General features: G+C 40.7%; 1 protein-coding gene across 1 annotated transcript; it reads right to left on the bottom strand.

Moving 5' to 3' along the window:
- Nucleotides 1-27,677, bottom strand: OPN5 (opsin 5). Its single transcript, XM_049893841.1, has 6 exons — nucleotides 27,548-27,677; nucleotides 22,997-23,116; nucleotides 19,880-20,050; nucleotides 15,890-16,224; nucleotides 3,351-3,592; nucleotides 1-64 (listed from the first exon to the last, which is right to left on the bottom strand). Exons 1-6 carry the CDS (start codon nucleotides 27,675-27,677, stop codon nucleotides 1-3), a joined length of 1,062 nt encoding a protein of 353 aa, XP_049749798.1.
- Between the last annotated feature and the right edge of the window lie 282 nt (nucleotides 27,678-27,959).

Here is a 27,959-nt window from a genome sequence, read left to right as displayed (position 1 = left end):
TCATACCTCTTGATGGATTTCCAGCACAGCAGAAGACTTCCTGACTGTGGTTACTGTGTGCAGCCTAGAGTAGGGGAGAAGAAAAGTGCAGTGATATATATATACAATGTCAACCATGACTACTATGAAGGTTATATGCACAAGACTTGAATTAGAAAGACACTCAAACGAATAACACAATTTAGAATATTCAAAGTCAAGGAATTCCTTGGTCCAAGCTTTCCGATGTTTGGCACATCGAGTGACCATCCTGCTCTCTTATATAAAATTCATTGCACACTTACCCACCACTAAGGTGGCCTCTGTGACTCACCTACTGAGAGACATTCTTTGGAAAGATAACTATGGCAAACCAAGGGGAGGTTTGATTATGATAGCAACACCAGAGTCGGGAGCTTTGTACTCCTTAGTCCTTTCTCTTTACTAAAATACTAGGGAAATAAAATGTCTCAGTCCTTCACTGTACACCCCCAATGTCTTTTGGATATGTATTTTCCATCTAAGATTGGTCTAGCATTTGAAGCCTGGTTTCACTTGTCACTGACCAGATGGTGGCCTCATCAGTCTCTATGTGTTGTTGTTGTTAGATGCCATCCCTCTCATAGTGATCCCATGTGGCAGAGTAGAACTGTCCCATACAGTTTTCTAGGCTGTAAACTTTATGGGAACAGATCAGCAGGTCTTTCTCTTATAGAGCCGCTGGGTGGGTTCTAACTGCCAACGTTTAGTTTAACAGCCTGCTTCAGCCCTACTGCCTATTTCCACCAAAAGCTAAAACTCTAGAAATAGCCTTTGCCCCCCTTCAGCAAAGCCGTTGCTATATTTCTTCTGAATGTCTAATGGGAACACGTGAGCTGAGCTGTCTCTTGCCTGGCTGATTTTTCCAAAGCTTTGTGGCCCAAAGTCACTTTCATCCACATAAATTTCCCTCTCCCTACTGCAGAGTTTTGAATATATATGTGCTGCTCATGCTTGTGAGGAAATGTACAGAACACAGAGCTAGTCTGCGGCAAAATTATGAGGTAGGTAAAATTTGCTTTCAGCCATTCCTTTCAAATTCCCATCCCCCTCAGATCAGGAAGTGCCCCATTATTTTTCCCACAACTGCTCTATTAAATATATTCTCACCACCTGCATTCATAATAAAACATTAACAGCTGATAAGGGCAAAGTGTTATTCCTTCCAAAATAGAAGCGTTTTAACATTTGAATGTAAGTACTCAATTTAACAGAGAATGGATTAACCACCAACAATGTGGAAAAAAAATGAAAAACACTAACATTTGTCTCCAAGCCCTTTCACATATCGGTTTTGTCTAATTCTTACAACTTCAGCAGAGGATATTATCATCACCTCATCCCAATCCTAGGCTCTTAGTAATTAAGCAGTTTGCCCAAAGAGCTGGTCTTGAACACTGATCTTCTGCCTCCGAATCTTGTGTTCTTTCCACTGTACCACTTACCACTGTACCACAGCAACAGTGTACATTTTTGTAGTCTTTTTCTTTGTTCCTGTACCTACATGGTGAAGAAACTAAAGTTCAAAAGATTCATCACTTGTTCAAGCACGAAGAAAGAATAAGATAAAAACCCACATCTTCTCATAACCGTTGTTGTTGTTGGATGCCATGGAGTCAGCCTCTGACCCATGTGGAAATCGTGCACAACATGGTCAGCCCACTAAAATCCATAGGGTTTCCATTAATTAATTTTTTTTCCAGAAATAGACCAACAAAAGGTAGAGTGAAGAAAACTAAAGACACAAGGGAAAGATTAGTCCAAAGGACTAATGGACCACAACTACCACAGCCTCCACCAGACTGAGTCCAGTACAACTAGATGGTGCCTGACCAGCACCACTGACTGCTCTGACAGGGAGCACAATAGAGGGCCCTGGACAGAGCTGGAAAAAAAATGTAAGACAAAATTCTAACTCATAAAAAGACTAGACTTACTAGCCCGATAGAGACTGGAGAAACCCCAAGAGTGTGACCCCCGGACATCCTTTTAGCTCAATAAGGAAGTCACTCCTGAGGTTCACCCATCAGCCAAAGATTAGACAGGCCCATAAAACAAAAGGAGACTAAAGGGGCACAATAGCCCAGAGGCAAGGACCAAAAGGCAGGAAAGGACAGGAAAGCTGATAATGGGGAACCCAAGGTCCAGAAGGGAGAGTGTGGACATGTCATGAGGTTGTTAACCGATGTCATAAAACAACATGTGTACTAACTATTTAATGAGAAGCTAGTTTGTTCTGTAAACCTTCATCTAAAGTACCATAAAAATAAAATAAAAGGAAAGACATAGATCAACAAGCCTTTCTTCCCAGTCTGTCTTAGTTTGGAAGCTCTAATAAAACCTGTTCAGCATCATGGCAACACACAGGGCTCAATGCCAGATGACTGGTGGCTGTGCTTGAGGTACATTGTTAATTCAACTTTTTTCCACTGGCTTCTACTTCATCAAGGAAAGACGTATTTAAAAATTGAATCTAGACATCAACTGTGTAAGAATTAAAGGGCTCAGAGAACCTGGGGCTTTCCCAACACCCTCACTTCAGACCATGAATTCAGGTGTCTGCTCTATCTTTCTACCACTAAGACTGACCCTAAAAGAACCCAGATCACCTATCATTCTCAAGTCTTTATTCACCCCAAACCTTTAGAACCTTTTGGAAAAATGGTGCTTGATTCCAAAACTCACTTGCTCATCGTGTAGCTCAAACAGCATAGTGAAAAAATCATGGGTTTTGAAGCCCCATAGACCTGAATTTAAATCCTTGCTCTGCTCCATCACGGCTATGCAAATATGGACAGCTTACTTAACCTTCCTGAACCTTAGTTTCTGCATGTGACAAAGAGAAGGAATAATATGGGCTCTTGAGAAAATAGCACAAAAAGCCTGGCACAAATTAAAAATGTCATCTCTATCTTCACCTTCCTTTGCCTGCCCAACTCATTTACTCTTACCCAATGATAGAAATGCCCCAGATAAGAGATCCTAATTTTGATCAATGCCATGTAGAGCAGTACTTTTGGAGTTAGATGGATTTTGGTCCCAGATAAGTGAGAATAGAGCCACTGATCTATAGTTGTTGTCCAAGTGGAAGTAGCCCCGTATCTTAGTTGCTCTAGGATCAAAATCGGAAGAAATTTTCTTATTACCTACTCATGTTGTCCAACCCCTACTTATCTGATTACTGGATTTCAGGAATTTCAATGAACAGAAAATAAAGTCCGCCTTATAGTCCATCTCAATGGCAAGTTCTAACCCTAATCCAAGCGGCTTGAATTCCATGGGTTGTTGAAATACAGAGAATATCATACATTTCCCAGCTTCCGAAGTTTTACCTGAAGCCTTCCAAAGACTTCTTCTTGGTTGCTCTCAAACCGCCAGTTTGGCAACAGGCAAATTTGTAATCGATGACCTGGTAAATGATCGGGTTGTACATGGCTGCTGATTTTGCAAGTAGGGTTGGCACCACAGAGAGCTGTATGGGGATGGAGTCGGGCCTTCCAAAAGCTGACCACACAGAGACCACTGCATAAGGAATCCAGGCAATTAGGAAGCCAGCACAAATCAACATCGCCACCTGGTGAGAGAGGGCAACAGAGAACAGAGTCAAGAAACTCCATGGAGGAAAAGAGCTCAAAGTAATGGGACGGCAGGGGGCAGGCAGCTTATTTACACTCAAGAAAGTTTACCTGTTTCCATTTATCTTGCTCATAAAAATAATTTCACATATACTTCTAAAAAGTTAAGTCAGATGACGTTGTTACAATTCTTTATCTTATTTCCCTCATCCTACCCTTTCTCCACTCTAGATTTTGAATATACTCAAAGACCCTAAGTATAGTCCTATAAAAGCTGTCAGACTGTGCTTAAAAGACAGAGGTGTTCCCGAGCTTTTCAGGCTTCTCAACCCATATTCACTTAAAAATTAGACTGAGACTATGTTCACCTTGAGGAAAATTTAAATCATCCATATTTGCCTCAGGAAACTTAGAAATTCTGCCCTGTTTTGAAATTTTAATATAAATCTTCTTCAGAGATTTCAATTAGGTGTTATTTCTTTTGGCTTAAGTTTTTCTCAAGCTTGATCTTCACATAGTGGAAATTCACTAGGTATAAAGCAAAACAGAATCATCGAGCTTCAACCAAAAGTGACACAGTTGTATAAACAAGGCTTTTCTAGAAAGCATCTTTCTCCCTCACAAAATGATAATTACTTTAGGAGATTTTTAACTTTCAGACAAAAGAATAATTAGAGATAGGGATTAAGTCACCCACACTGGTTCATCACCATATTCAATTTCGTCTCTTTAATAGTGTCCCAGTTAGTCGCCTGGTGAGGGCAATGGTGGCTCAGTGGTAGAATTCTTGCCTTTCATATGGGACACCCAGGTTAGACTCCTGGCCATTGCTCCTCAAGGGCAACTACCACTTGTCTGTCAGTGGATGATTGCTTGTTAATATGATGCTGAACAGATTTCAGAGGAGCTTCCAGCCTACAATAGACTAGGAAGAAAGGTCTGAGAATTTACTTCTGAAAATCAGCTAATTAAAAACCTGTGGATCACAACAATCCAATCCTGTTGTACATGGGTTCACCACGAGTTGGAGGCCAACTTGACAGCAGATAACAACAATTAATGTCCTGCAACAGGTACTCTCTGCTTGACCCCTATAGATCATCTCACTTAAATCCAACAAAACTTTTTAGCAACTGCTTTGTGCAAGTCACTATGCCAAGAGCTGTGGAGAATACCAACACACCTGAGTGCCTAAGCTGCTAGAATGCAAATAAGTACACTATGAGGCTGAGTATGATTTAAGGACCAGCTTCGAGAAGAAAAAATTATATCTATTGGTCAAATTAAGAGCTTTTTGGTGAAGGATATGGCATATAACCTACACCCTGGCAAGTGAAAATGAAATAGTATCCCAGGAAATGAGACAGGCATGAGCAAAGGCATAGAGACAGAAGTGTGTGAGGTTGTATGGGGACCAGTGAGCAATTCACTGATGGATGAGAAAGCAATAAAGGGAGTTGAGGCTGGAAAGAAGTGTAGCACGCATGTATGCAGTTTTCTATAACAGATTACTGAGCTTGCACTTCATTTCATGCTCTTTGAGGCATCAATAGATTTTTGAGGAGGAATGTTTAGGAAGTTAACCTGTAGAATGAAATGGAGCAAGAAGAAATAGAAAGTACAAAGAACACTGTTCATTGATTCAATCAACAAGTATTACTGAGCACCTTCCATACATTTTGCATAGAGAATAAAGCAATGAACAAAGAAAACACAATCTCTGCCCACATAAAACTTCCATTCTTAGCAGGTTTGTTTAGGTAGCAAGAAATAATGAGGAGTCTTAACTAGGGTAGTAGGGCAGGCAAATGGAATCCAAGCTTTGGCTTTTGTTTTAAACTTGAACTACTTCAGGTCCTAGTCAAGAGACAGTCTATTAACTTCCAAGTATCCTTATACTGCTGTCTACCAGAATATTCTGTATGCCAATCAGCCCCCTGTGTAGTGGACATTTGTTTTTGTTCTCATCTTCCCAGTATTCCTTCTACCTTAACATTCCTAGCAACTTTTCTACCACCTAGGTTGTTTTTACGGAGTGTCTGTCATAGGTATCACATGACCAGAGTCTACCAATCAGAGGACTACACGCCCCTGGCTACAATAATAGGAGCAGGGATTGGCACATGACTGAAAGAGCATAATTAGGCCCTTCCTTTGGGATTTTATAAAAGAGTTCTAGGCAAAATGGAGCTCCTTTTTATCTCTGAATTCCCAAAAATCCTCCAAGATGTAAGGGCGGAGCTATCAGAGGCCAGGCACCGCTTCCTCTTTCCCCCAAACCCATCCCCTTGCCCTTGAGGCGACTGCAACTCATAGCAACCCTATAGGACAGAGTAGAACTGCCCCATAGAGTTTCCAGGGAGTGCCTGATGGATTTGAACTGCCTACCATTTGGTTAGCAGCCATAGCTCTTAACCACTACACCACCCGGATTTCCCCTCTTTCCCCAGTCCCCTTATTTAAGAAATAAAATAACTGTTCTCAGCATCGAGGTCTTGACAAGCTAGTGTGGAGGGTCAGTGAGGAAGCACAAGACACAAAATGTTTTACTAACAATAAAGTAACAATATTTGTGAATCCTTTGTTTTAGAAATTCAATTGGATGTAAGTTTTTTTCAGAACAAAGTCATCTGTGTGCGTGTGAATTTCAAAATGCTTTAGTGGGAGCAAAGCCACTGAATGCAGAGAATGGTCTTCAATGCTCAGTCTACCTAACCTGTAGAATATCTTGTCTGTATGGTGTGTCTACACTGTGAACACCACATTTGCAAGGGCAAGTCAAGAAAGAAGCTTAGAAAAATCTCCCCTGAAGTCTTACCAGATTCTAAAATTCCATTCAATGAGTGCAGGGCTCATCTCTAAAAATTACTGTGTCGGGAAAAGGAAAAAAAAAAAACTCAACAAAATTCAGTTTGCTCCATTTTGCAAATAAAAAAAAAAACCCAGTGCCCATTTTGCAAATAGAGAATCTAAATCTAAATCTAAATCTAAATCCCAGAGAGAAATGCATCAACCGAGCCCAGAAGTCCAGCATGTCCTGTACTCCTGCTCGATGGTCCTGAGCCAAAATTCTCACCTGTGCTTAACAGTTATCCACGAGTCCTAATGGAGGCATTGGGTGGTACAAATGCCCAACTGAAAGGCTAGCAATTCAAGTCTACCCAGAGGCACCTTGCAAGAAAGGCCTGGCAATCTACTTCCAAAAAACCAGCTTTCAAAAACCCCGTGGAGCACAGTTCTACTCTGACACAAATGGGGTTGCCATGAGTCAGACAACTCGTTTGGTGTCGGTTTTTTTAAATGCACACATGCAACTCATGCAACTCTCCTGCTGGGCTTGTTTTTCTGTCTTTCTGTAGAAATTTACTCAGGAGAAATGTTTTTTGGGTTTTTTGGGTTTTTTTGGTTTGGTCTGTGTGACTTTTGTTTGTAAATGGAATAGATGCCTCAAGCCTCCACAGTGAGAACATTTTTTCCTAAGTTCCCAAATAAACAATAACTACATAAATAAAACTTGCTTTAGCAGATGTCTGGGGGCTTAATATAGCTCCATCCTTTCACTTTGGTGAAGCATATCATGATTTTGCAATATCTCAAAAGCTGTTCTCCTTGCTGCTGCCAAAATCATTGACAAAAAATAAGTTAGCACGTAGCCCATAATATTTTCTACTTTATGAGAGTGTGCAATGGGAAACAGGAAGGACTTCAAACTTTTTCATTATGCTATACTTTTAAAAGAACATGGGAGAATTAAGTATACCATGGATTTTTTAAACACAAAGCAAATGAATTATTGCTGTTTTCCTGGAACTAGAATAAAGGTAAACACTTCAAATTGAATGACTTAATCGAGTTTAAAGCAGGAGCCAGGTAAAAAACTAGATCTAAAACGTACTTGCAGAATGTTATTTAGGTTTTTAAAGTGAATGCAAGGTTCATGGGAGGCACATCCTTTTTCTACAACCTTCTCATTTTAAAATACACTCCACAACATATTACATATGAAAACTATTTTAAAATATACTCCACAAAAATTTCCAAGACTTTCATTTACACCCAGTTTTTCTAGCACTTTCTCCTCAACGTGGAACCTGTTTCATCTTTTCAGCCGTCTCTTCCTTGCTTTCCTCACTTCTAAGTGTGTCCTCATTTCTATTTTCCCAAATTTCTTTCCTAGATACCCTTAATGAAGTTCTAACTCAGGTACTTGTGTTCAACAACTTTTTTCTAAGTTGTTTATTTCTTAATTGCTTTGCCTTTTTATCACTGCCTTTTGGTTCACTAGAAAAGCAATACAACTTCAAATTCCTAAATTAGACAGTTTTTGTGGGAGGTGATTCACAGAATACAGGTTTAGCTTCTACGAAAGAATCACACATCTGCCATGGAGTTGATTCCAGCTCCTAGTGACCCTATAAGACAGGGTAGAACTACCCCCACAAGGTTTCCAAGGCTGTAACTTTTATGCAAGCAGACTGCCACATCTTTCTCCCACGGAATGGTTGGTTCGTTCAAACCGCTGACCTTTCAGTTAGCAGCCGAGCTCTCAAGCACAGCACCACCAGGGCTCCTTAACTGCAGCCCAGTTTGTTTTAATTATATCTTGCTGCAGGGGACCAAGAGACATCGGTAATAGTTCAAGTGGGCGTAATGTAAGTGTCATATAAGCAATGTTGCCCATAATGGATCAATGCAAGTGAATCAAGCACTTAAAGCAATAATGGAATAATTAGGTTGAAAATAAATCCTCCAAATTATATACAGCTCTGCCTTTAGTTCCAATACATCTGAACCATTCCAGCAGATAAGGTTCCAAGGAGGGAGGACCTAACCTCTCTCAGTGTGCTGAGCAATACAGAAAAAGTCATTGATGTGGAGACATTCTGGGTTTTAGACTACATTCATGGTTCACCTCCACTGACCAGTGCGAGTGGGACAGAAACCCTGATTCTCTAAGAAACACCATTTCAGAAGGGTCACCCAGTTCCTCCTACCACGTTCCTTTGCCTAGATAGATATGAATAAGACTTCAGCCAGCATTTGAGGCTTCATGCTACCTTGAATACTGAAATAAATGAGAAGAGAACATGAAATTGATACGGAATTGAAGGCTTAGAAAGAGTGCAAAGAGTTGGAATAAATTCTCCACCAATAACAAGATCAAATCACATTGCAGAACCAGGTAAACCACTGACAACAAAGATGTTTCAGTGGCTGGGGTGAAATAAGGTCACAAAAGGAGAAATCACCGCATCTGTGCATTGAGAGGACTGAAAGAGGGAGGGTCCCTGCCTGCTTCAGGAACGGGTGCAATTGACAGAAGCACAGGGGTGATAAGGTTTGTTTTTTCTATCTTGGGTCCAGCTAGCAAGTATATGGCTTTTCTCCTAACCAGTGGGAAACTAGTATTTAAAGACGGTAATAGAGCAAGCAGGCTCACTGTGATGTCAAGTGACAGAGTAGCACCGCCCCATAGGGCTTTCTAGGCTGTAATCTTTATGGGAGCAGATAGCCAGGTCTTTCTTTAGGGAGCCACCGGGTGGGTTCAAACAGCCAACTTTCAGGTAGTAGCTGAGTGCTTAACCGTTGGGCCACCAGGGCTCCTCTAGGAGTTGAAAATTGACATGATGGCACCTAACAAGAACAACAATAAATGCCAGTTATAAGACAATTATCCTCCACATGTGGGGCAGCCTGTCACTGAGTGATATTACTAATGGCAGGTAGGAATGTGGGGACTTGACAACCATGATCTACCTTCTTTGGCCCTCAGTTCCCTCAGATATAAAAACGAGGGGGGTGCTACTTAGCTCTCATACCACTTTTAAGAAGCTAAGTAAATTAGTTTGAGTTTCTCCCTTCCTTCTATTTTACCCACAGAATGACAACTAAGCAAACTGCCCCAGACCCACCTCCATATACTTGCAAAGACAAAATTTCTGAGATCTTTGGCATGCCTGCCATGTGTTAGCCCTGGTTGTGATCCAAGAGGAAAATACTAATTTATACTAAAAAAGATTTTTTAAAAAATTCTGTACTTCCTAGTTGCACTATTCTGGAATCTTAAAATACTCTATAAACAATCAAAAGCTGTGATTGAAAAGAGAAGATGCAAATTAGGTCATGTCACGCTATGCATCTGTGTTTTTGAGTTTTGCTCTAAAATTGAGCACAGTGCTTCCCAACTAAGCAGTGGCTGGCTTCAAGAACCAAAGATGAGTTATAAATGTCAGGTTCAGTAAAACAGGGGAGACTTCACTGTTCACCACAGATTACCCAAGGCCACTGAGGTAGGGATGCTTCACTAGGAGGGAAAGGAGTACTCAGGCAGAGGGACCAGATGGTTTTAGTAATTACAGATATTGCCATAGACCTTCAAATAATCAAATCAATCTATCCATTTTCATGGAACCTCAGAGTTTCAGGAGATAACTTAGAGATCATTTAATCCAGAAGAGAAAACTAAGGCTCAGAGAGATTAAACGGCCTGCCTAAGGTGAATCAGTTGGGATTTCTGAATTGCAAGCAATAGAAATTGACTCTTGCTGAGTGAGACAGAAATTTCCCATCAGGTATAAAAAGAAGAGAGGTATTCATGCTCTGTGAAAAATAGAACCATGATGGCCAGGGATCAATGCACTCTTTAAGGTAATTAGATTAACTTAGTTTATTCAGTTATGCATTCATTTAGGCAATCTTGATTAAGCACCTAGCAGGTGGTAGGCTGTAACATGCAGTAGCAAAGAGGTCGCACAGTGCCTGCCCTCACCCAGCTTAAAAACCAGTAGACTCCGATTCACGGCAACCCCATGTGTGTCTCCATTAGATTTTTAATGGCTGATTTTTTCAGAAATAGATTGACAGTCCTTTCTTCTGAAGTGCCCCTGGTATTTCAAATATGAGCAGAGTCACCCATAGTGGGCAGGTTTCAGGGGAACTCCTAGACTAAGGCAGACTAGGAAGAAAGGCCTAGTGATCTACTTCTGAAAATTAGCCAATGAAAACCTTATGGATCACCACAGAACATCGTCTGACTCATTTGTTTTTGACTCATGATCAGGAAAGACGAATTGCTGGAGAAGACCACCATATCTGGCAAAGTAGAGGCCAACAAGGGTGAGGGAGACCCTCCATAAGATGGACTGGCACAATAACTACAACAATGAACTCTAATACGCCAGCAATTGTGAAGATGATGCAGGACTGGACAATGTTTTGTTCTGTTGTACATAAGGTTGCCATGAATTGGAGTCCAACTCAGTGACAATGAACAACAACAATGGAAATTAAGAGAAATTCAGGTGCCCACAGGATCTGGATACTAACTATAGACCTGAAACCTTATACATAATCAATGTGTGGTGAATGAATGAATAAGAAATACCAACAAGTACAGCATAATAATATTTAGAAATGAATCTATGCTTTTCATATTCCCTACCATCCCCACACTTCCCCTCCTTCAAGGAGCAGTAAGACTGTTCTATGTGAAGATTGTGTGAGGATTTTTAGAGCAGAAATACAAAAACAGATGTAAAACATGCATTTCTGAGCTCCTGGATTTCAAAACTGACATTTGAAACTTGTGGGAGAGACAGCAGTTGATGGAAAGGGGATTTAAGTTTAAAAGCAATGACTTCGAGTATCCACAGCAAAAGGCCTCAAGGATGTGGGACATTCAACCCAACATGTAACCAATTTAGAGTGATACTCACGGATGTCAGAGTCAGTTTCCCCACCCCGGAGTGAATGGGTGAAGGGTCTGCACCCAGAGATGAGGAAGCATGTCAGAGGAGCTGGTCACTGACCTTGGAAAGGGGTCCTGAGCCTACCCAGTGAGCCAAGCACCCAGGCCAGGGCTGAAGTGGGGAAGCATTAGGACCCTCATAGTTTGGGGATATGAGAGCAGAAAATGCATGCCTGACTTCCCAGGGCCCTAGCAGAGCCCCCAATGTCCACATGGTGTGTTGCAGGAACAGTGCGGAGATATAGCATGGAATGCTACCGACACAAAGTGACCTATAAGATCTGGTGACTAAGAAACCAAAAACAAACAGGAAAGCAAACCACTTGCTGTGGATTTGACTCTGACTCTTGGAGGCCCCACGTGTGTCAGAGTAGAGCTATGTTCCATGACGTTTTCAACTCTGTGATCTTTCAGAAGCAAATCATCAGGTCTTTCTCCCAAGGCACCTTGGGTGGATTCAAACAGCCCACCTTTCTGTTAGAAGCCAAGCACTTAACTGTTTGGACCACCCAGGGACACTACACAAAGAGCAGAGGGGACCATAAATATCTCAGTAAATGACAGAGTCAATAAACAACAGCAACCAGACCAGAAGCCCCTACCCAGTGGTACCAGAGGACTTTAGAAACTTTGCTGGAATGTGTATCCAGCCCTGGCAAAAAGAGGAAAATCCTCCCTCTCACTGAATTTATCCTGATTTTTCTATTATTGCTTGTTTTACAAGGCCAAACACAGGCATAAAAACAAAATTATGCTGAGTCATAGAAATATAAGGAGAGTCCTATGTTTTTCTTGCACACTGCTGTTTGCAACCTGCAAAATTTATAACTGCTACAGAAGTCCTGCAAAACCATCTTTTTTTTTTTTTTAATTAACCAGAGGAAAGCTACAAAATGGAGAATGATTTGCAGACGGAAGGCCAATTTTTAGCTTGAGTAGACCTGACTGGCAAAATGCAGGTCCGGATAATAACCCAGCTAGGAATAAGTAGAGTACACAAAAAATTAAATGATCTTGACCTTGGAATCCAGGGAGATGGCCGTTAAGTAATAAGCTTCTAGACCAGGCTGCTCTGAAGAGCAGAGGCACCAAAGTGAACCAGTAAATTGCCAAGCCTGAAAAGTAGTTGAAGGGAAGGAAATGGCTTCCAGAAGGCAATGAGAAGACCCAGTGTGAGGATGTTTCTACTTAGTTTTCACATCAGGGAAAATTGAGGTGAAATAAACTAGTTTAAGGTTAGTAAAGAAGATACCACAAAGCAAGTAGTGCTTATTTTTTAATGTGGATTGAATTTTGACTTAAATCTTTGTGCAAACATTTTACATTCATGTTTAGTATCAGTTTTGTATGTACAAATAAAATATAGACATATTAAGTAATATGTAATGTTATTTAAAATATGCTAGAAGAAAAAATGTAAAAAATAAATATTTTCTGTTTTTTATATATATATTAAAGAAAAGCATACATACATAATCCTATATTTTCATTTAACATTTCTTTGGTTAATCTGGAAACCCTGGTGGTGCAGTAGTTAAGTGCTACGGCTGCTAACCAAAGGGTAGGCAGTTCGAATCCACCAGGCACTCCTTGGAAACTCTTTGGGGCAGTTCTACTCTGTCCTATAGGGTCGCTATGTGTCAGAATCGACCCAGCGGCACCGGGTTCAGTTTTTTTGGTTTTTGGTTAATCTGGTCTGAGGTGGACTGACTATTTGGTCTACGTAGTCAGCTGAATGATAACAAACCAAATGAACTGCCAGCTTTAGAAGCGCTGTCTTAAAAAGTTGCCCACCCTCAAGAACTCAAAATGCACAAGATGCTAGGATATTCTAAAATGGTAGATATGAGCAGGTCAAGTTGAGCAACTCAACCAACAGGAAAGAGGATGATGATAACTCAGAGAAACTGGAAAAGGACCTCATGGGAAGGAGGATCCAGACTCGCTTAGCAAGACAAGCAAAATATCTCATAGCTCGTATCACCAGGAGAATGGCAAGCTGAGGGAGGAATTCAGGTGAAATCTCCACAGCTTAAGGTCATGATGTGTCAAATGACAGAGCTGCAAAGTAAACTGAAATCCACATACCAGTGTGATGGACACATGTTACCTCCATAAACTGGGTTTACCTCCATAAACTTTTGAATGGCAATTTTTTACTAATTTTTTTAATCATTTTTGCATTCTCCCAATGCCTAGCACAGTACCTGGTAGGGTTTGGATTAAATGCTATCCAAATTGAATTTGGATTAAATTTATTTTTAAAAATTGCAGACAAGGACTAAAGGGAGTGCTGGAAATGAGGAAAAATTTAATTTATGATACTGTATTTTATGGAAATATTTTCCTGATTTCAAGTCAATTGTAAGATAGACGTAAATCATGATTCCTGATTCTGCATTTTTGCCCAAGTAGAACTGTTCTATTACTGGGTTATCAGTACAGATTTAGAGTCATGCAAACTTTCCTTAAGGAGCCCTTGTGGCACAACAGTTAAACGCTCAGCTGCTAGCCAAAAGGTTGGTGGTTAGACCCCGCCCAGTGGTTGCATGGAAGAAAGACCTGGCCATCTCCTCCCATAAAGATTACAGCCTAGAAAACCCTCTGAGAAAGTTCTACTCTGCCACCTGGGGTCACTATGAGTTGAAATCAACTGGACCGCACCCGACAACAACAGCAACAAACTTCCCTCAAAGCTTTCTCTTAACTCAGCATGTAGGGGTTGAAGGAGTAAAGGTGAACTGGTACCATCGAGACTCTGTAGCTCAAATATGGAACCAAGAGATTCTTGCCCAGCCTCAAAAAATCTGCAGGTTTGGAAAGAGGAATATTCCTGGGACCACGGCCCTAACTTATTAAGGAGTCCTACTTCCCTGGTGTGGAGGGAACTAAGTTTCTGTCAGTCCCTGAGACCAGTGATCTTCAAAATAGGTTGTGAGCACCCTTTAGGGTGGGTATCAGTCAGCATGATTGATCAGGATACAGGTAGGAGCTTCAATCTACATATCATATGTATCTTTGCAAAATAAGATAGAAATTAGGGTTTAGTCGTATTTAATGAGTCCCTGGGTGGTGTAAATGGTTAATGCACTCAGCTGCTAACCAAAAGGTTGGAAGTTCAAGTCCCCGCAAAGTCTCCTTGGAAGAAAGGCCTGGTGATCTATTTGAGAAAAACCAGCTATTGAAAACTCTATAGAGCACAGTTCTACTCCGACACACACGGGACTGCTACGGGTTGGATGGATTCCACAGGAACTGGTATTAATGTTTAATACAAGCAGTCCTCAAATTATGAACATCCAACTTACATACAACCAGTAGTTACAAACCAACCCTCATAAAGCCTATTGTATTAAAAATTCGAAGTACATACAATTGTTTGTAGTAACAAACGGGTGCTACTTTGCATTATATTATTATAAAAATTACTACTATTCTTATGAGTGTATTATTATGTTAAAGATATTTTAGTGTATCTGGAAGTGTTTCGTTTTTTATGCATAGAAAGGTAAACCATATACTATATACTAAGACAAACATTTGACTAACTGGTATTAGATACAAACCTTACTTAACTGTTCCAATTTGGATACAAATTTGAATTAAAGACAGATTTAGGAATGAAACTCATTTGTAATCTGGGAACTGCCTGTATCCAGTTTGATGGTATTATCTGTATGTCATTTATATTGATATTGAATGTATATACTGAAAATATTTTTTCATCATAAGAGTAAGACATCAAGACTATGTGGGGACCACGGCTTAGACTATACCAGGGATTCCTAAAGGCTTTAGAGGAGAAGGAGGAACTATAGTTTCTCAACACCTACTATGTACCAGGAGACATTTTATTAACACATTTTATTTCATCGAATGCCCATCACAACTCCATAAGACAGGTGTTACTATTCTTGTTACACTAGCAAGGAAATAGACATTCAAAGAAGTTAAGTACCTCGCTCTAGGTCACAAATCTGGCAAGTGTCAGTGATGGGCTTTAAACCCTAATCTGTTTTCAAATTGTGCGCTCTTTTCCTTACACTACAATATCTAAAGAGTTGCCAACTCTGAAACTAGCTTTTACCAAGGGACCTAATCCTGCAGAAATTGCTCTTGTGTTAAGACAGGCCTCCCATGGGAAAACATACCAGGTAAATAATATGAGGTGGCAGAATACCCTTAATCAGCCCCACCAAAGTCCACACAAAACAGTGAAGACTGTGAAGCATTTTGTGATTCATAAAAATTACTATTCCTTTTACTAAAATAATTATTAAGACCCAATAAAACCCTACTGAGTAGAGAGATTGAGTCCACAGAATAAGCCCACAATGGATCCATTGTACAAACTTGGTGGATATTACAAGTGCGTTTGTGTGTGTGTGTGTGTGAGAGAGAGAGAGAGAGAGAGGTACAAAGGCTTAAATAAATAATTACAAAGTTCAGAGATTCTAAATTCTCCCAGACTCCAACTTTCCCTATTCTCTTTGCCCTACAAAGTTTTAACTGGTCAGAAAACACCTCTGTAAATTATGACTGAAGTTACCTTGGTCAGTTTCATTTCCAGCATGTGGCTGCTATGAATCCGACTGTCAAAATGAGCTATTTCTTTGGAGGAGGACTTAACCTTGGCAATGATCTTCACATAGGAAAACACAATCACAGCCGTTGGGAGCAAGAGGCAGAAGAAGAGGATGTTCAGGATGAAAATCTGGCCCCCTACGGAGGCCTGGGCCAGCCACCAGTCCAGGGTGCATGATGTTCCGAAGGGCTCAGGAGCGTAGTCCCCCAGACCTACCAAGGGCATGGTGGTCCAGAAGGAAGCATAGGCCCAGATGACAGCCAGGCAGATGTAGGCGTGCTTTCTTTTCAGCCAAACCCCTGGAGGTGGAAGAAAACCATTACCAGGATACAATCTGCCCGACACCAAAATGCCTCCCCCTCGCTATGTAAAATTCCACCTCCAAAGATTTATTCCTTTGCATTCTGGGAGGAGTGGGTGGATAATTGAAGCCTGGGGGAGAGTGGAGTGAAGGAGAAGTTTCAGAGTTTGGGCCTTTGTCCAGGAGAATAAAATGTGAAGAGATTTCACAAGGAAGATTTTCTCTAGGCATCTGGACTTTGTGAGGGGGCAGTGACAAAAGCTGGGGAAGGAGACAGTGTAAAGGTAAGAGGATGCTGAAGACAACCTTGGGGAAGCATCTGGAATGACCTTGGAGATTCTATCCAATATTTGCGGTCAATTGGTAGAATGTAAGAACCAAGTCAAAAAAAAAAGCTCCTGTTCGTAGGTTATCCCAGGTAGAATTCTTTGTGGGAGGAAAGAAATGATAAGATATTCCTTGTGGCTTTAAAATATCCTTCTTCCAAAAAGTTTGTATGTCTCTAATCTCATTTGTCTTCCTAAGAATTTGCCAGTTGAGAGTTGGTAGGCCACGACGATGATGGTACGTTGTGATGTGAAAGTCATTGGCTCTGCATGGTGATTCGTGGAGCAGATTTTGCTTCTTCAGACATTATTAAAACAACAGTCAAGCTCATATAGCCACAGTGGGAGAGGCGGAAAATCTAAGTGTCACGCTCTGCAGAAGTAATTCCGTGAAAATTTCTCTCTGGTTCTTCAGAAAGGGGGGAAAAAAAAAAACCAGCTCTGTTTTGCAACGCTAGTTTGTTAACCAAAAAGAAGTTCCAAGAGGAAGAAACACTGTGGTCATCTAAGAAAGCAGAAAAGCACTAGTGACCATTTGCCAAAACCACCCCCAAAGACAGGCTGGCCTGATGTACTGCTGCAGGCCACACAGGAAATTACCTCCACACCTCACTTGTCACCTCCAACAAAGAGGGCCAGGAAGAAACTCCTTCCTTACTGCCTTGGCAGCTTTGTAGTGTTGTGATTCCGACTCACAGCGATCCCATGTGTTACAGAGTAGAACTGCTCCAGACAGTTTTCAATGGCTGTGCCCTTTCGGGAGCAAATTGGCAGCCTTTCAGCTAGTAGTCAAGTGCTTAACCATCTGCAACGCCCAGCCGCCTTCTTGGCTTTGTAGAAATATTACGTATATATGCTATATATATCAAAATAGATAAAAGCTGAATGATTTCTTCAACACAGACTCAGGGCCTGCCTCTTTTTACTGCAGTGTGAGGTTCGAGAAGTCAGTAAGGACTAATTCTTCTGATTTCTAGTATTTGACCTTGTTCATGAAACCTTCCTAAACATTTGTGTTCTCAGCAGTAAAATGGAGGAAACAAGACTATATTGCTTATAGGTTTTGATGTGGGTTAAATGAGATCCTGTAAGGGGTCTGCTTTGCAAAGTGCAAAGCACTACATTAACGTGAATTTTTACTCCTGCATGAGTTTGTCTTATTTAGTTCCAACAAGGAATATAACAGATTGTTTCTACACTCTATTGTCTTCATTCTTTCAAACACACGGCGTTTTGTGTCGTCAAAGGTAAATTTCTCAAGCCCAGCCAGAGAGGGGTAGCAATTACGTGGTCACAGTATGTGTCAGCTCTTGATTGTCTATAACCACAGGTGAAACATTGGCACAGGTAATCACATAGAGGTATAAGAATGTGCGTAGGCATACGTACAAGCATTTACGGTTAGGGTTACTTGGTGAGGTGTTTTATACTTACATTTGAGTATGGTGAAAGGCTGTCAAGTACAGGAGGGAGTAGATTAGTAGATTGGTTCTGTGTTGCTCCAGAAGTCAGAACTAGGACCAATGGGTGGAGGTTACTGGGAGGCAGTTTTGTCTCAATATAAAGAATAACATTGTGACAATGAGAGCAGACCAATCAGAGAACGGGCTGCCTTGTGCAGTAGTAAGCTCCCCGTCACTGGTCCCTGGAATTACTCCAGAAGAGGCCAACTGGCCACCTGTCAGGGATGCCTTAAAACAATTTACCACAATTACATGGGCGAGAGGTCTACACGCCCTAAGCGATTTTCTAACTCCAACATTCTAGGACACCGTGTGTAGGGTTTTATAGTGCTTCAACTAAACTGATGAAACCATACTATCAAGATCCAATATTAGAAGAAACTGGAACATACATATAATTCCCATCTGGCATTATGCCGGTCAATGATTCTGGGGTGGGCAGCATCAGCTCCTTAATGGATGCAAAGCCTAAACTCAAGAAAATATTTAAAAAGCACAGATATCCAGGTTTAGGATCCCTCAAATATTCCCAGGGAGTTGAACTTCTTGCTTTCTCTTCTATAAAATCTATGGTTAAATTCAAAACGTATTTAATTATAAAAGTAGGTGATATGATCAAAAATAAGTGTGTAGAAAGAATTTGACTCTGATATCATCCAGAATATGTATAATTGCATATTTTTTATCTTAACGGGAATTTTGATTTAAGGGATCTGCTATTTCTATTGGAAGCTTTAAATGTTTGGAAAAGGAAATGCAAGTTAAAAAAGAAAAATGAGTTCTGGATTATGAAGATGGTGGTCCGTAGTCCCTCCTCCCATCCATGGTTTCCTTGTGGTTCAGAGACTGTAACCTATTCAATTGTAAGGGAAACTTCTGCCACATTGAGAGTGTCAAGTCTACTTGAACTTTTCCCTTCACCCTGCTGTCCATGTCCTAGCCCATGGTCAAAACCACTCTGATTGACATACAACTGCCCTGAGTTTCCAAGGAGCACCTGGTGGATTCGAGCTGCCAACCTTTTGGTTAGCAGCCGTAGCTCTTAACTATTACGCCTCCAGGGTTTCCAAAACCCCATCAAGGCAGTTTTATTCAGGGCAAATTAATGCTATTCCATGGTTTTCAATATTAAACTTAAAGGCCCAAATACCACTCTTTCAGGTTCCATGGATTCCCAGAACCCCGAGAAGCAGAAGAATAAAAATTATTTTTAACATGTAAAATGTTCTAATTATTAAAAAAAAAAAAGTTCTGAAAAAAAATTTTATCGCTGCCTTACCAATGTTCTTAGTCATCGATCTACGATTAATTTTCCACCTACAATTACCACCAAAAAAATGTTAAGCAATATTCCTGTGTCTTTCCACGTGGGCACATCTGCATGGCTGTCTAACCTAAAAGTGGTCCTTTTTTGAAATGGTTCATCTCTAAAACCTCTGGGAGCCTGAGTCTTCGAGGACATTCATAAACATCTTTTCTTATAATTACGCTTAGTGTTTGGGGAACCAGCTAAGCATCTTGAACCTAAGGTCTTTTAAAGCATTCTATCTCTTTTGTTTGCTTGGCAAAACGTGGTAGAAGCTTACACACTTTAAACAAGAAAACGATACTTTTTTAAAGCATCGTTTTGGGTTTTTTAACTAAACAATAGATATTATCATAAAAAATAAGATCAAAAGGAAGCTACATAGACAGGGGTTCAAAACCTTAAGTACATGTTAGAACAAAAAGGCTATAAATAGAAATATTCTTGGTCTCTGAGGTTAGCAGTCATTTTTGTTTATTACAAGGGTAAAGCATGTGCAGCTCTGACACTCAATCCACCTAGCTTTTCCTATCAGGGACCGAGAAACCTTCTACTTACCATAAGATAAATAGCAGATTTTCAGATATCGATCCAGGCTGACAGCTGTCATGGTGATAAGGCTTCCGCAGCCAAAGAAAAATCCAGCCCAGCCATACCAGCGGCAGCCAATCCAGCCAAACACCCAGCGGTGACAGAAGCAAGAGATGATTACGAAAGGCTTGCCTACAACTAGAGCGCCAAGCAATTTGTCAGGGGAAGTGTGCCTTCAGTTCAAATTTCCCCACCCACCTCAACTCGCAGGGCCCTCCCTCCTCGCCCTCAGACACAGGGCACCTGTGAACACATACATACACTTCCACACAGCCTTCATTATACAAAATTTCTGGGTTAATAAAATTACAAAGTATTCTCTGAATATACTGAGTTTGAAGCTACCCAGAGAAGTTTTCAGACAGCGAAAGATAGAGAAAATACAGAGAAAGAAAGAAGTGCGTTTGAAGTTGTTATTATTGAAGAGGCACAGCTACGTAGTATGGGAAATGTGATTTCAGTGAGCAGTGGCAAAGAGCTGTTGTGCCTGGGATCTTGAATAAAAAACCAGTTAACATAGAGTCGACCCTGGCTCACGGCAACCCCACGTGTGTCATAGTAGAACCGTACTCCATGTTTTTTCTTCCATAACTGATTTTTCAGAAGTAGATCATCAAGGCTTTCTTCCCAAGCACCTCTGGGTAGCCTCAGACTTCCAGCCTTTGGGGTAGCAGCCAAGCACGTTAACCATTCGGCAAATGCTATTTTAAGCCCTCTTCTAAAGCAGAGCTTTTGATGAACTTTCGGAATATTATTTAGAATGCCTCTCTCTCTTCCACTTAGTAGGTTGGTTTGAATCCAGGCTACACACACCAGAAGCCCTGGAGGAGTTGTTTTGTGATGTTTTAAATATCAGTGCACAGGGCTCCCAGTCCCAGGTAATTCTGATATAACTGAACTGGGGTGATTCCAGACATCAATATATATACACATACACACACACACACACACATATATATATATATACATATATATATATTAAACTCCCCAGGGGATTCTAATATGTACCCAAAGTTGTGAGCCATTGATATTTAGACAATTATTAGCTGTATAGGTGCAACACACATGGTCTCTAGCATCTGTGTCCTCAAGTTTTTTAATGGAACATAGTTGACCAAGAAAAAAATAAAACACATAAAATTTTTAAGGTTTACTGAACACGAAAAATGGACTAGAGATGCTTAAAAGTTGTAAAAATGATCTTGGTTAATCACAGAAAGCAGTCACATGGAAGAAAATGCTTCCTGGTGAATCACTCTAAAGACATGTATAATGTGCAATTGTGCAATTCCAGAGCAGACTTGCTTGGTTGAAAGCATTTTCCATGTATCAGACTAATCAGAGACATTTTTAATCAAGCCTAGTCTAATTCAGTCTTAAACATCAGCTTCATATTATTCACTGGTGAAGGATGCGGCTGAAACGGCAAGTTGCATTCAACCATTTTATGTTCAGTGCTAGGAAAAGAACATTCAGGGACTATCAAAGTAGGCACCAAAAGCTATCCTTCATGTTGTGACATCGCCATCGTGTGGCAGTTTTGAGAAATGGCAGCCGTTTATGCAACCTGGTAAATTCCCTGGAGTTCTGAGTATTCTCACAGAAAAGGGCCTGATCTGGCAGGCTCCTCTTACAGTGCATATGTATTTCCCATAAGAGCTTGTGACATTTAAGCCTACCCACGCTGAGTAAAGCCTGCCCGAAGAACCAAAGCCTTCCACATTCTCTACAAGAGGTCATCACATCTGCTGCTGTGGGGACAAAGGGTGACTCAATCGGCAGAGGCTTATTGGGCCTAATTTTTAGAGATGGACAAAACCACATGAAACTCCACTTAAAAAGACAGTAGCAAATATCAGAGCCCATTTTTAAAGAGAGGCATTAGATGCTTCCAGTGACAAGAGCAGCTGTTATCTGTCGCTCAAATGCAATCTCCCCAACCCGAATAACCTAAGAGGTTGCTGGGGAGCGCAAATGGTTTGTGCTCAACTGCTAACCTGAAAGGTTGGTGGTGTGAACCCACCCAGTGGCACCACAGAGGGAAGACCTGGTGATCTGCTTCCGTAAAGATTACAGCAATGAAAACCCAAGGGGGCACAGTTCTACTCTGCAACGTATGGGGTCGCCATGAGTAGGAATCAACTCAGTGCCAATGGGTTTGTTTGTTTTTTTTAATAACCTTAGACAGTATGCAAAAGAGCAGAATGTTGGGGCCAAAGACATATTAGAGTGTATCTAGGCAACCCTGAAATTTTATAGATAAAAGCAAAGCAAGGTAACTTCCCCAAAACCATCCTTTTTTCTGTTTTTAATGCATTACAGTTGAAGAGAAATTTTACTTCATTCCTCCTTGCTGGGTTATCAGAGAGGCAAAAGAAGCAGGGAAGAATCCAGTGGTTCTCAATTTTAGCTGCCCAATAAATGCACCTAGAAATTCTAATGCCCAGGTCACACTCTCAGCCATCCAAATCAAAATCTGAGTATGGAGCCCAGGCACAAGTATTTACAGACGATCCCTAAGTGGTTTTTGGTGAAGCCAAGTTTAAGAACCACTGAACTAGAAGTTTCCTATAGTTTCTATCAGTCCATAAGTCACAGCTAAATGCAGCATGACCAGGATAGCTCTTCCCTCATCCTGTATTCACTTTTCAGACTCTCTGAGCCCACTCGGGCCATTGTTTACCCTTCAAGACTTACTCATGTTCATTTTAACCAAATTTAACAATAAGGGTAGGAGGAGTGTAACAGAGCTCAAAACAGTGATCTGGGACTGCACGTAAGTTCCTGTCTTCTAAATCACATCTAGCCCGCTGCACTTGGAGCTGTCTAAAGTATCATGTGTTATCCCAAAATTCATCTTTAACATCTAACATGCCTGGCACATAGAAAGAACTCAGTAAATGTTGAATGAATAAATAAATTTGGCCAAATAACACTGCATGCACTTACCACAAACTCAGTAAGATTTGTTAAGAGAAAAGAGGAAGAGAGCTGGGGAGAGGGGGCCGGTATTGATCTCTGAGCCAGTGCATAATTGAGAAAAGGGAATACTTTAAACTCACAAAGAAGAAACGATTGTGTTACCTGAAATCCCCAGATCACAGACTGCTAAATTGATAGTCATTATTTCAGCAGGTCTCAGCTTCTTCTTTCGTCTACAAGACATATAAAGGACATACCCATTTCCAAATGTGGACAGAATCCCTACAAAGAAAAATATAAATTCCCATCGTTAAAACTAGGATTTAGACTTCACTTAGATATGAAGCGCTTCTCAATTTCAAAAAAATGGACACTAAATAAAAATCTCAATTAAGAAGATGAAAGAGAAGACATGAGTTGTGAGTAGCAGGAAGTGGGTTGCCTCCAAAGGGCTAGGAGTCAGAAGTTATGAGACTGAACTTACCCAGGAAAAGGAACCACCTACCTCCCAGTGAAGCTCAGGAGGGTGTGGGGATCCTGGTGGTCAGTTCATATACTGGCCCCCAAGGGTAGAGTATTTTTTGCAGCCATTTTTTGTAGAATACTGGCTTTATAGAACTCCCTCCCTCTCTTAAGTAGGGTTAGCCCCTTGGATCTTGATAAATTCTGAAGACGAAGCAGTCCAAACCAAACCAGGTGCCTGCACTATCCCTGCAGACTCCTGAGGGAGCGCCAGCATTCAGGAGAGGCAGGAGAGCAGGTATAGGCCAGCATGACCCCTGCAAAGAAAGGGGCCTCCCCTGGAGACAGATCCAGGATTCCTGCCTCCTGTGGACACATGGACCCTGCGTGGCTGGCAGACAGGACACCTTTAGGCTGCTACTGGACTAGGCATCAAGGAGAAGTGGCTAAAAATTGATAATACGGGCTCTCCCCCTCCCACCAAAGGGAGAGAAAGTGACCCTCAACCCATCAAACCTAACCAACAATGACATAAATGTCTTCCCACTTTTTTATATCCTTTTATTAACAACTAATTGCCTTTGGCATTATAATGTAACTGTTCAAAAGTTCCTACAAACCCAGTTTAAATCCAAAAAGACCCAATCCCTACTGACTGTATTTAAGAAAAGAATACACCTACTTCCATAGCTTAACATGTAGAGTAGATTTCTTCAGGAATTCTTGCTTCATAGTGTAGCTGTGTATAAATGAGAATCTGGTACAGCTGCCTTTAGTAGTAAGGAATAAGGAGAGTATTAACAGAGAAACCCAGAGTTTTTCTATTTCAATTTCTACTTCTCCACCACAATTCATTTTAGGGGCAAGGAAAGGGATGTGTGTTTCAGCTGATGGCATGAGACCACCAGGAACAAACTGCATTGTGCTCTTAGGAAATGCTGACTCCCTGGAGTCAGTGCTACCTAATGACTCGTTAAAACCTCTTAGCTCTCTTAAGGCAGAAAGGGAGAAAAATAGAAAAGATTGTGGAGCTCTAAGAACAAAACTACTGAAATGAAACTTGTGTCTCATTAAAGGAAATCAGCTAGCAAGGCACACTGGGAAAGTAAAATGTGAAAACATAGCTTAAAAATTTACAAACCAATGCCACCTACTTCGTATCCAAAAAGAAATTAAAAGCAATAAGTCTGCACAGGCACCAGATACACGAGGTTCATTTAAACACTCTTTATTTTGGCTCACTGTCCACATCTTGCTTTTTCTGTCCACATTTCTTTTGAGGATATTCATTTTCTTAATTTTCATTTCTTGAATTTTCTTTACTAGATCTGCTTCATAAGACTTCACCGAGTACCCAAAGCATGATTAAAATAGTCAACTGTCTATATTAAGTGTCTGTAGATTTCTCACTTTCTAAACCCACAGGACATTTTATTTGTAAGTGAGGGTCAACTGGAGCCCTGGTGGTGCAATGGCTAAGCTCTGGGCTGCTAAACGGAAGTTCAGCAGTTCAAACCTACCATTGGTTCTACAGGAGAAAAGACCTGGCCATCTACTCCCATGAGGATTTCAGCCTAGGAAACCCTATGGGCCAGTTTCACTCTGTCCTATAGGGTCACTATGAGTCAGAAATAAATCGACAGCACACAGCAAAAAACAACAGGTAAGTGTCAAAAGAAGGCAAATTTATTTTTGATACTAGTTGAAGGGAAACATCATTAAGAAGGCAATAACTGGAAGGGGTTGGGTATTTTTAGGTTATTAAAGTCTTGAATCTTTCTATCGATATGCAACTATTAAGACTTCATGTATAGACTGTTGATAAACTAAAGAGTGGTAGGTAGAGAATAGGTCTCTAATTTATTTTTCCTTTATTTTCCCCTATAACAGGGTTATCTTTTCATTTCCCAGTGCTCCCTAAGATCTCTAGTATTTAACAACACTAGGTATATTGTTCGTTCTACCCTGATTCCTTACGAGGGAGTGGGCCCGCCCACACAAACCTACCCTAGAAGAAGGTGAAAACATGTCCTGAAACACAGCCCAAGCCCAAGCCCCAGACCCAGGATGAGTCCAAATCCCTCTGGACCACCCCACTCTGGACCACCCCACTCTGGATCTCGGTTCTATAATGTCCATTTGACCCAGCATTAGCTCCCTGACTCAGTTGATAAAACCAAAACCAAACCAGTTGCCGTCAAGTTAATTCCGACTCATGGTGAGCCCATGTATATTAGAGTAGAACTGTGCTCCGCAGGGTTTTCAAAGGATGGTTTTTCAGAAGGAGATCACCAGGTCTTTCTTCCAACACACCTCTGGGTGGACTTGAATTTCCAACCTTTCTGTTAGCAGCTGAATGTGTTAACTTTTTGCACCACCCAGCGGCTCCAGTTTACCAGATACACCCCTTGTTACGTGACTCTTTTTGGACCCGATGTTCTGGCTCCACCTCAGCACCCTCGTTTGATTGTGCATCTTCCTTCTAACCCCACACACATCAGTGAGAGAGTCTCCTAATTTCCACCCACACAATCTGGTTGCCTCTCTTCCTCCATTCCATCATGCCTGGGTGGGGAGGGGATGGATATTTCTCCCACTTTTGTGCCCCCTGGAGAAATTTGTCAGTTCAAGATTCTACTTCTTAATTTATTCTTTGCAATTGAGTGAGGCAAATTAAGATGGCTGTTTTTGTGTCTTTTCTAGTAATTGAAAGTACTTAAGCTTAATAAAAATGCAGTGTGGATTTTCCTGCAACAAAATCCCTATACCAACAGAGTTTGCCTGTTTTGTTCACATCAACTTAAACGGTGGAAAAGAGTGGACACTGAACGTATATTTGTGCTTAAAAGGACATGGAGTCTGTTTATAAGAAGTACAATTTAAACGAGTAAGACGTTAAGTGATAATAAAGACACCCAGGGAATCACTTTGCAGAAGAATTTCTGATTCAATCTGGCAGATTTCCTTTTGCCTCATACTGGCCAAAAAGAATCTCAAAACTGTTCTAATGAGTTTTACTAATATTGGGAAGTTAAATGAAATTTTACCAGCAATAAATAAATAGATACAGAGAGAAAAAGAGAGAGCGCTTGACTCAACATCTGACATGTCTGAAAATTAAAATTAAAGGCAGACACACCTAAAGATACAACCCACCTGCACATTGATTTTCTGAATTTCAACCAATCATTTTAAATGCAGGAAAAATACTGTGGCTAAACCCTAATTGTCTAGATTAGTGCTGTCAAACAGAAATTTAATGTAAACCAGCAATGCAAGCCACATATCTGTTTACTTTTTACTTTCCTTGCAGGCAAAATAAAAAAAGTAAATAAGTGCATTAATTTTAATAAGATACTTTATTTAAGCTAATAGAACCAAACCATTATGGGCTCAAAAATCATTAAGAAGCTATTTCACATTGCTTTTTTCTGGTACTAAGCCTTCAATATCCAGTATATGTTGTACACCATACCATACCATAAAAAAAAAAAAAACTAGTGCCATCGAGTCGTCATAGCACACCTCAATTTGGACAAGTCACTCTTCATGCGCTTAGCAGACACATGTGACTCGTAGCCACCACATTGAATGGCACAGGTTTGGAAACAAATTCACGGCATTGTGGATGAGGCCAAAAAAAAAAAAAACTTTTGACCCTGGACTGACTTCCGTTTATCATCAATACATTTTCTCAACTCTCACCAAAGTCACTGAGGTATACTGCTGTAACAGAACCTTATTTTTAGGTAACCTCATGGAGCCACAGTCACTGAAGCACTAGCCAAGAGTTCCCTCAACTGAAAAGAGGAGGCTGAACTAGATGATTCCTAAGGTCCCTTCTCAGTCTCAAATCTATGATTCTATCAAAAAGCATTTAAAAAAAAAAAAAGTGTAAGAAAGTGAAAGCCTTCTATTTAAATGAGATATTGTTACTATTAACTTTGTTATTTAGAAGCTAAACCTCTTACCAAAGTAACCAAAATAGAATTTATTCCAAGATGAATTATTTTGCTTTAAATGTTCCTCAGATGATCAAAGGCATATATGTAATGATAAAGATAATAAACAGATGTTTCCATGAACCATTTATTGAACTGCGTAGTGCTACCCCTATCCACTGTCTTCCGCCCGTTCTCCACCTCCACTAAAAATAGTCACATCAGTGTTGGAATTTTTGTGCAAAACCATTGTGTTAGCACACGAATTTTCTAGATGCAGCCTTTGAACAGAAGAATTAAGGAAGCTTACCAATTATGGTTAGATAAAAGCCAGCCACTAAATCCGCTTCCCAGGAAAGTTTGGATGTAAAGGGATCCCCATCTTGAAGGTATTGTGGAAGGCGGTCATCCTGGGGCGGGGCAGTGTGGTTTAAAGTCATGTCGTTCACCAGCCACCAGGGTATCTGAAAAGCAAATCAGTGCAGATCTCAAAAGACCCGAACGAGCCAGCTTGAACCATCTTATAATCAAGTCTCTTGTTTTATAACAAAAAACAAATTCCCAGGGCAATGCTTGATGCTCTAATTAATAACTGTTGAAAATTTAAACATTTTTCTTTACTGCTCCAAATATGTCAGTCCTTAAGTATTCAGTTGGCAGATTAGCCAAGTCTACGTTTTCTCCTCATCTTCATCGTGCTTCCCTGCTTAGGCCACTTCACC

The sequence above is a fragment of the Elephas maximus genome, chromosome 1 (assembly GCF_024166365.1).
Source record: "Elephas maximus indicus isolate mEleMax1 chromosome 1, mEleMax1 primary haplotype, whole genome shotgun sequence".
Lineage (NCBI taxonomy): Eukaryota > Metazoa > Chordata > Mammalia > Proboscidea > Elephantidae > Elephas > Elephas maximus.
This window is presented reverse-complemented; position numbering and strand designations above follow the sequence as displayed.

Bases quoted from the DNA above. Each gene is read 5' to 3' on its own strand.
- OPN5 (XM_049893841.1), bottom strand. From the start codon at position 27,677: ATGACTTTAAACCACACTGCCCCGCCCCAGGATGACCGCCTTCCACAA. The intron at 16,225-19,879 runs GTAAGTAGAAGG...TTCCACCTCCAG, and splicing joins AATCTGCTATTTATCTTATG to GGGTTTGGCTGAAAAGAAAG. The intron at 65-3,350 runs GTAAAACTTCGG...CCCCTACTCTAG, and splicing joins AAGTCTTTGGAAGGCTTCAG to GCTGCACACAGTAACCACAG.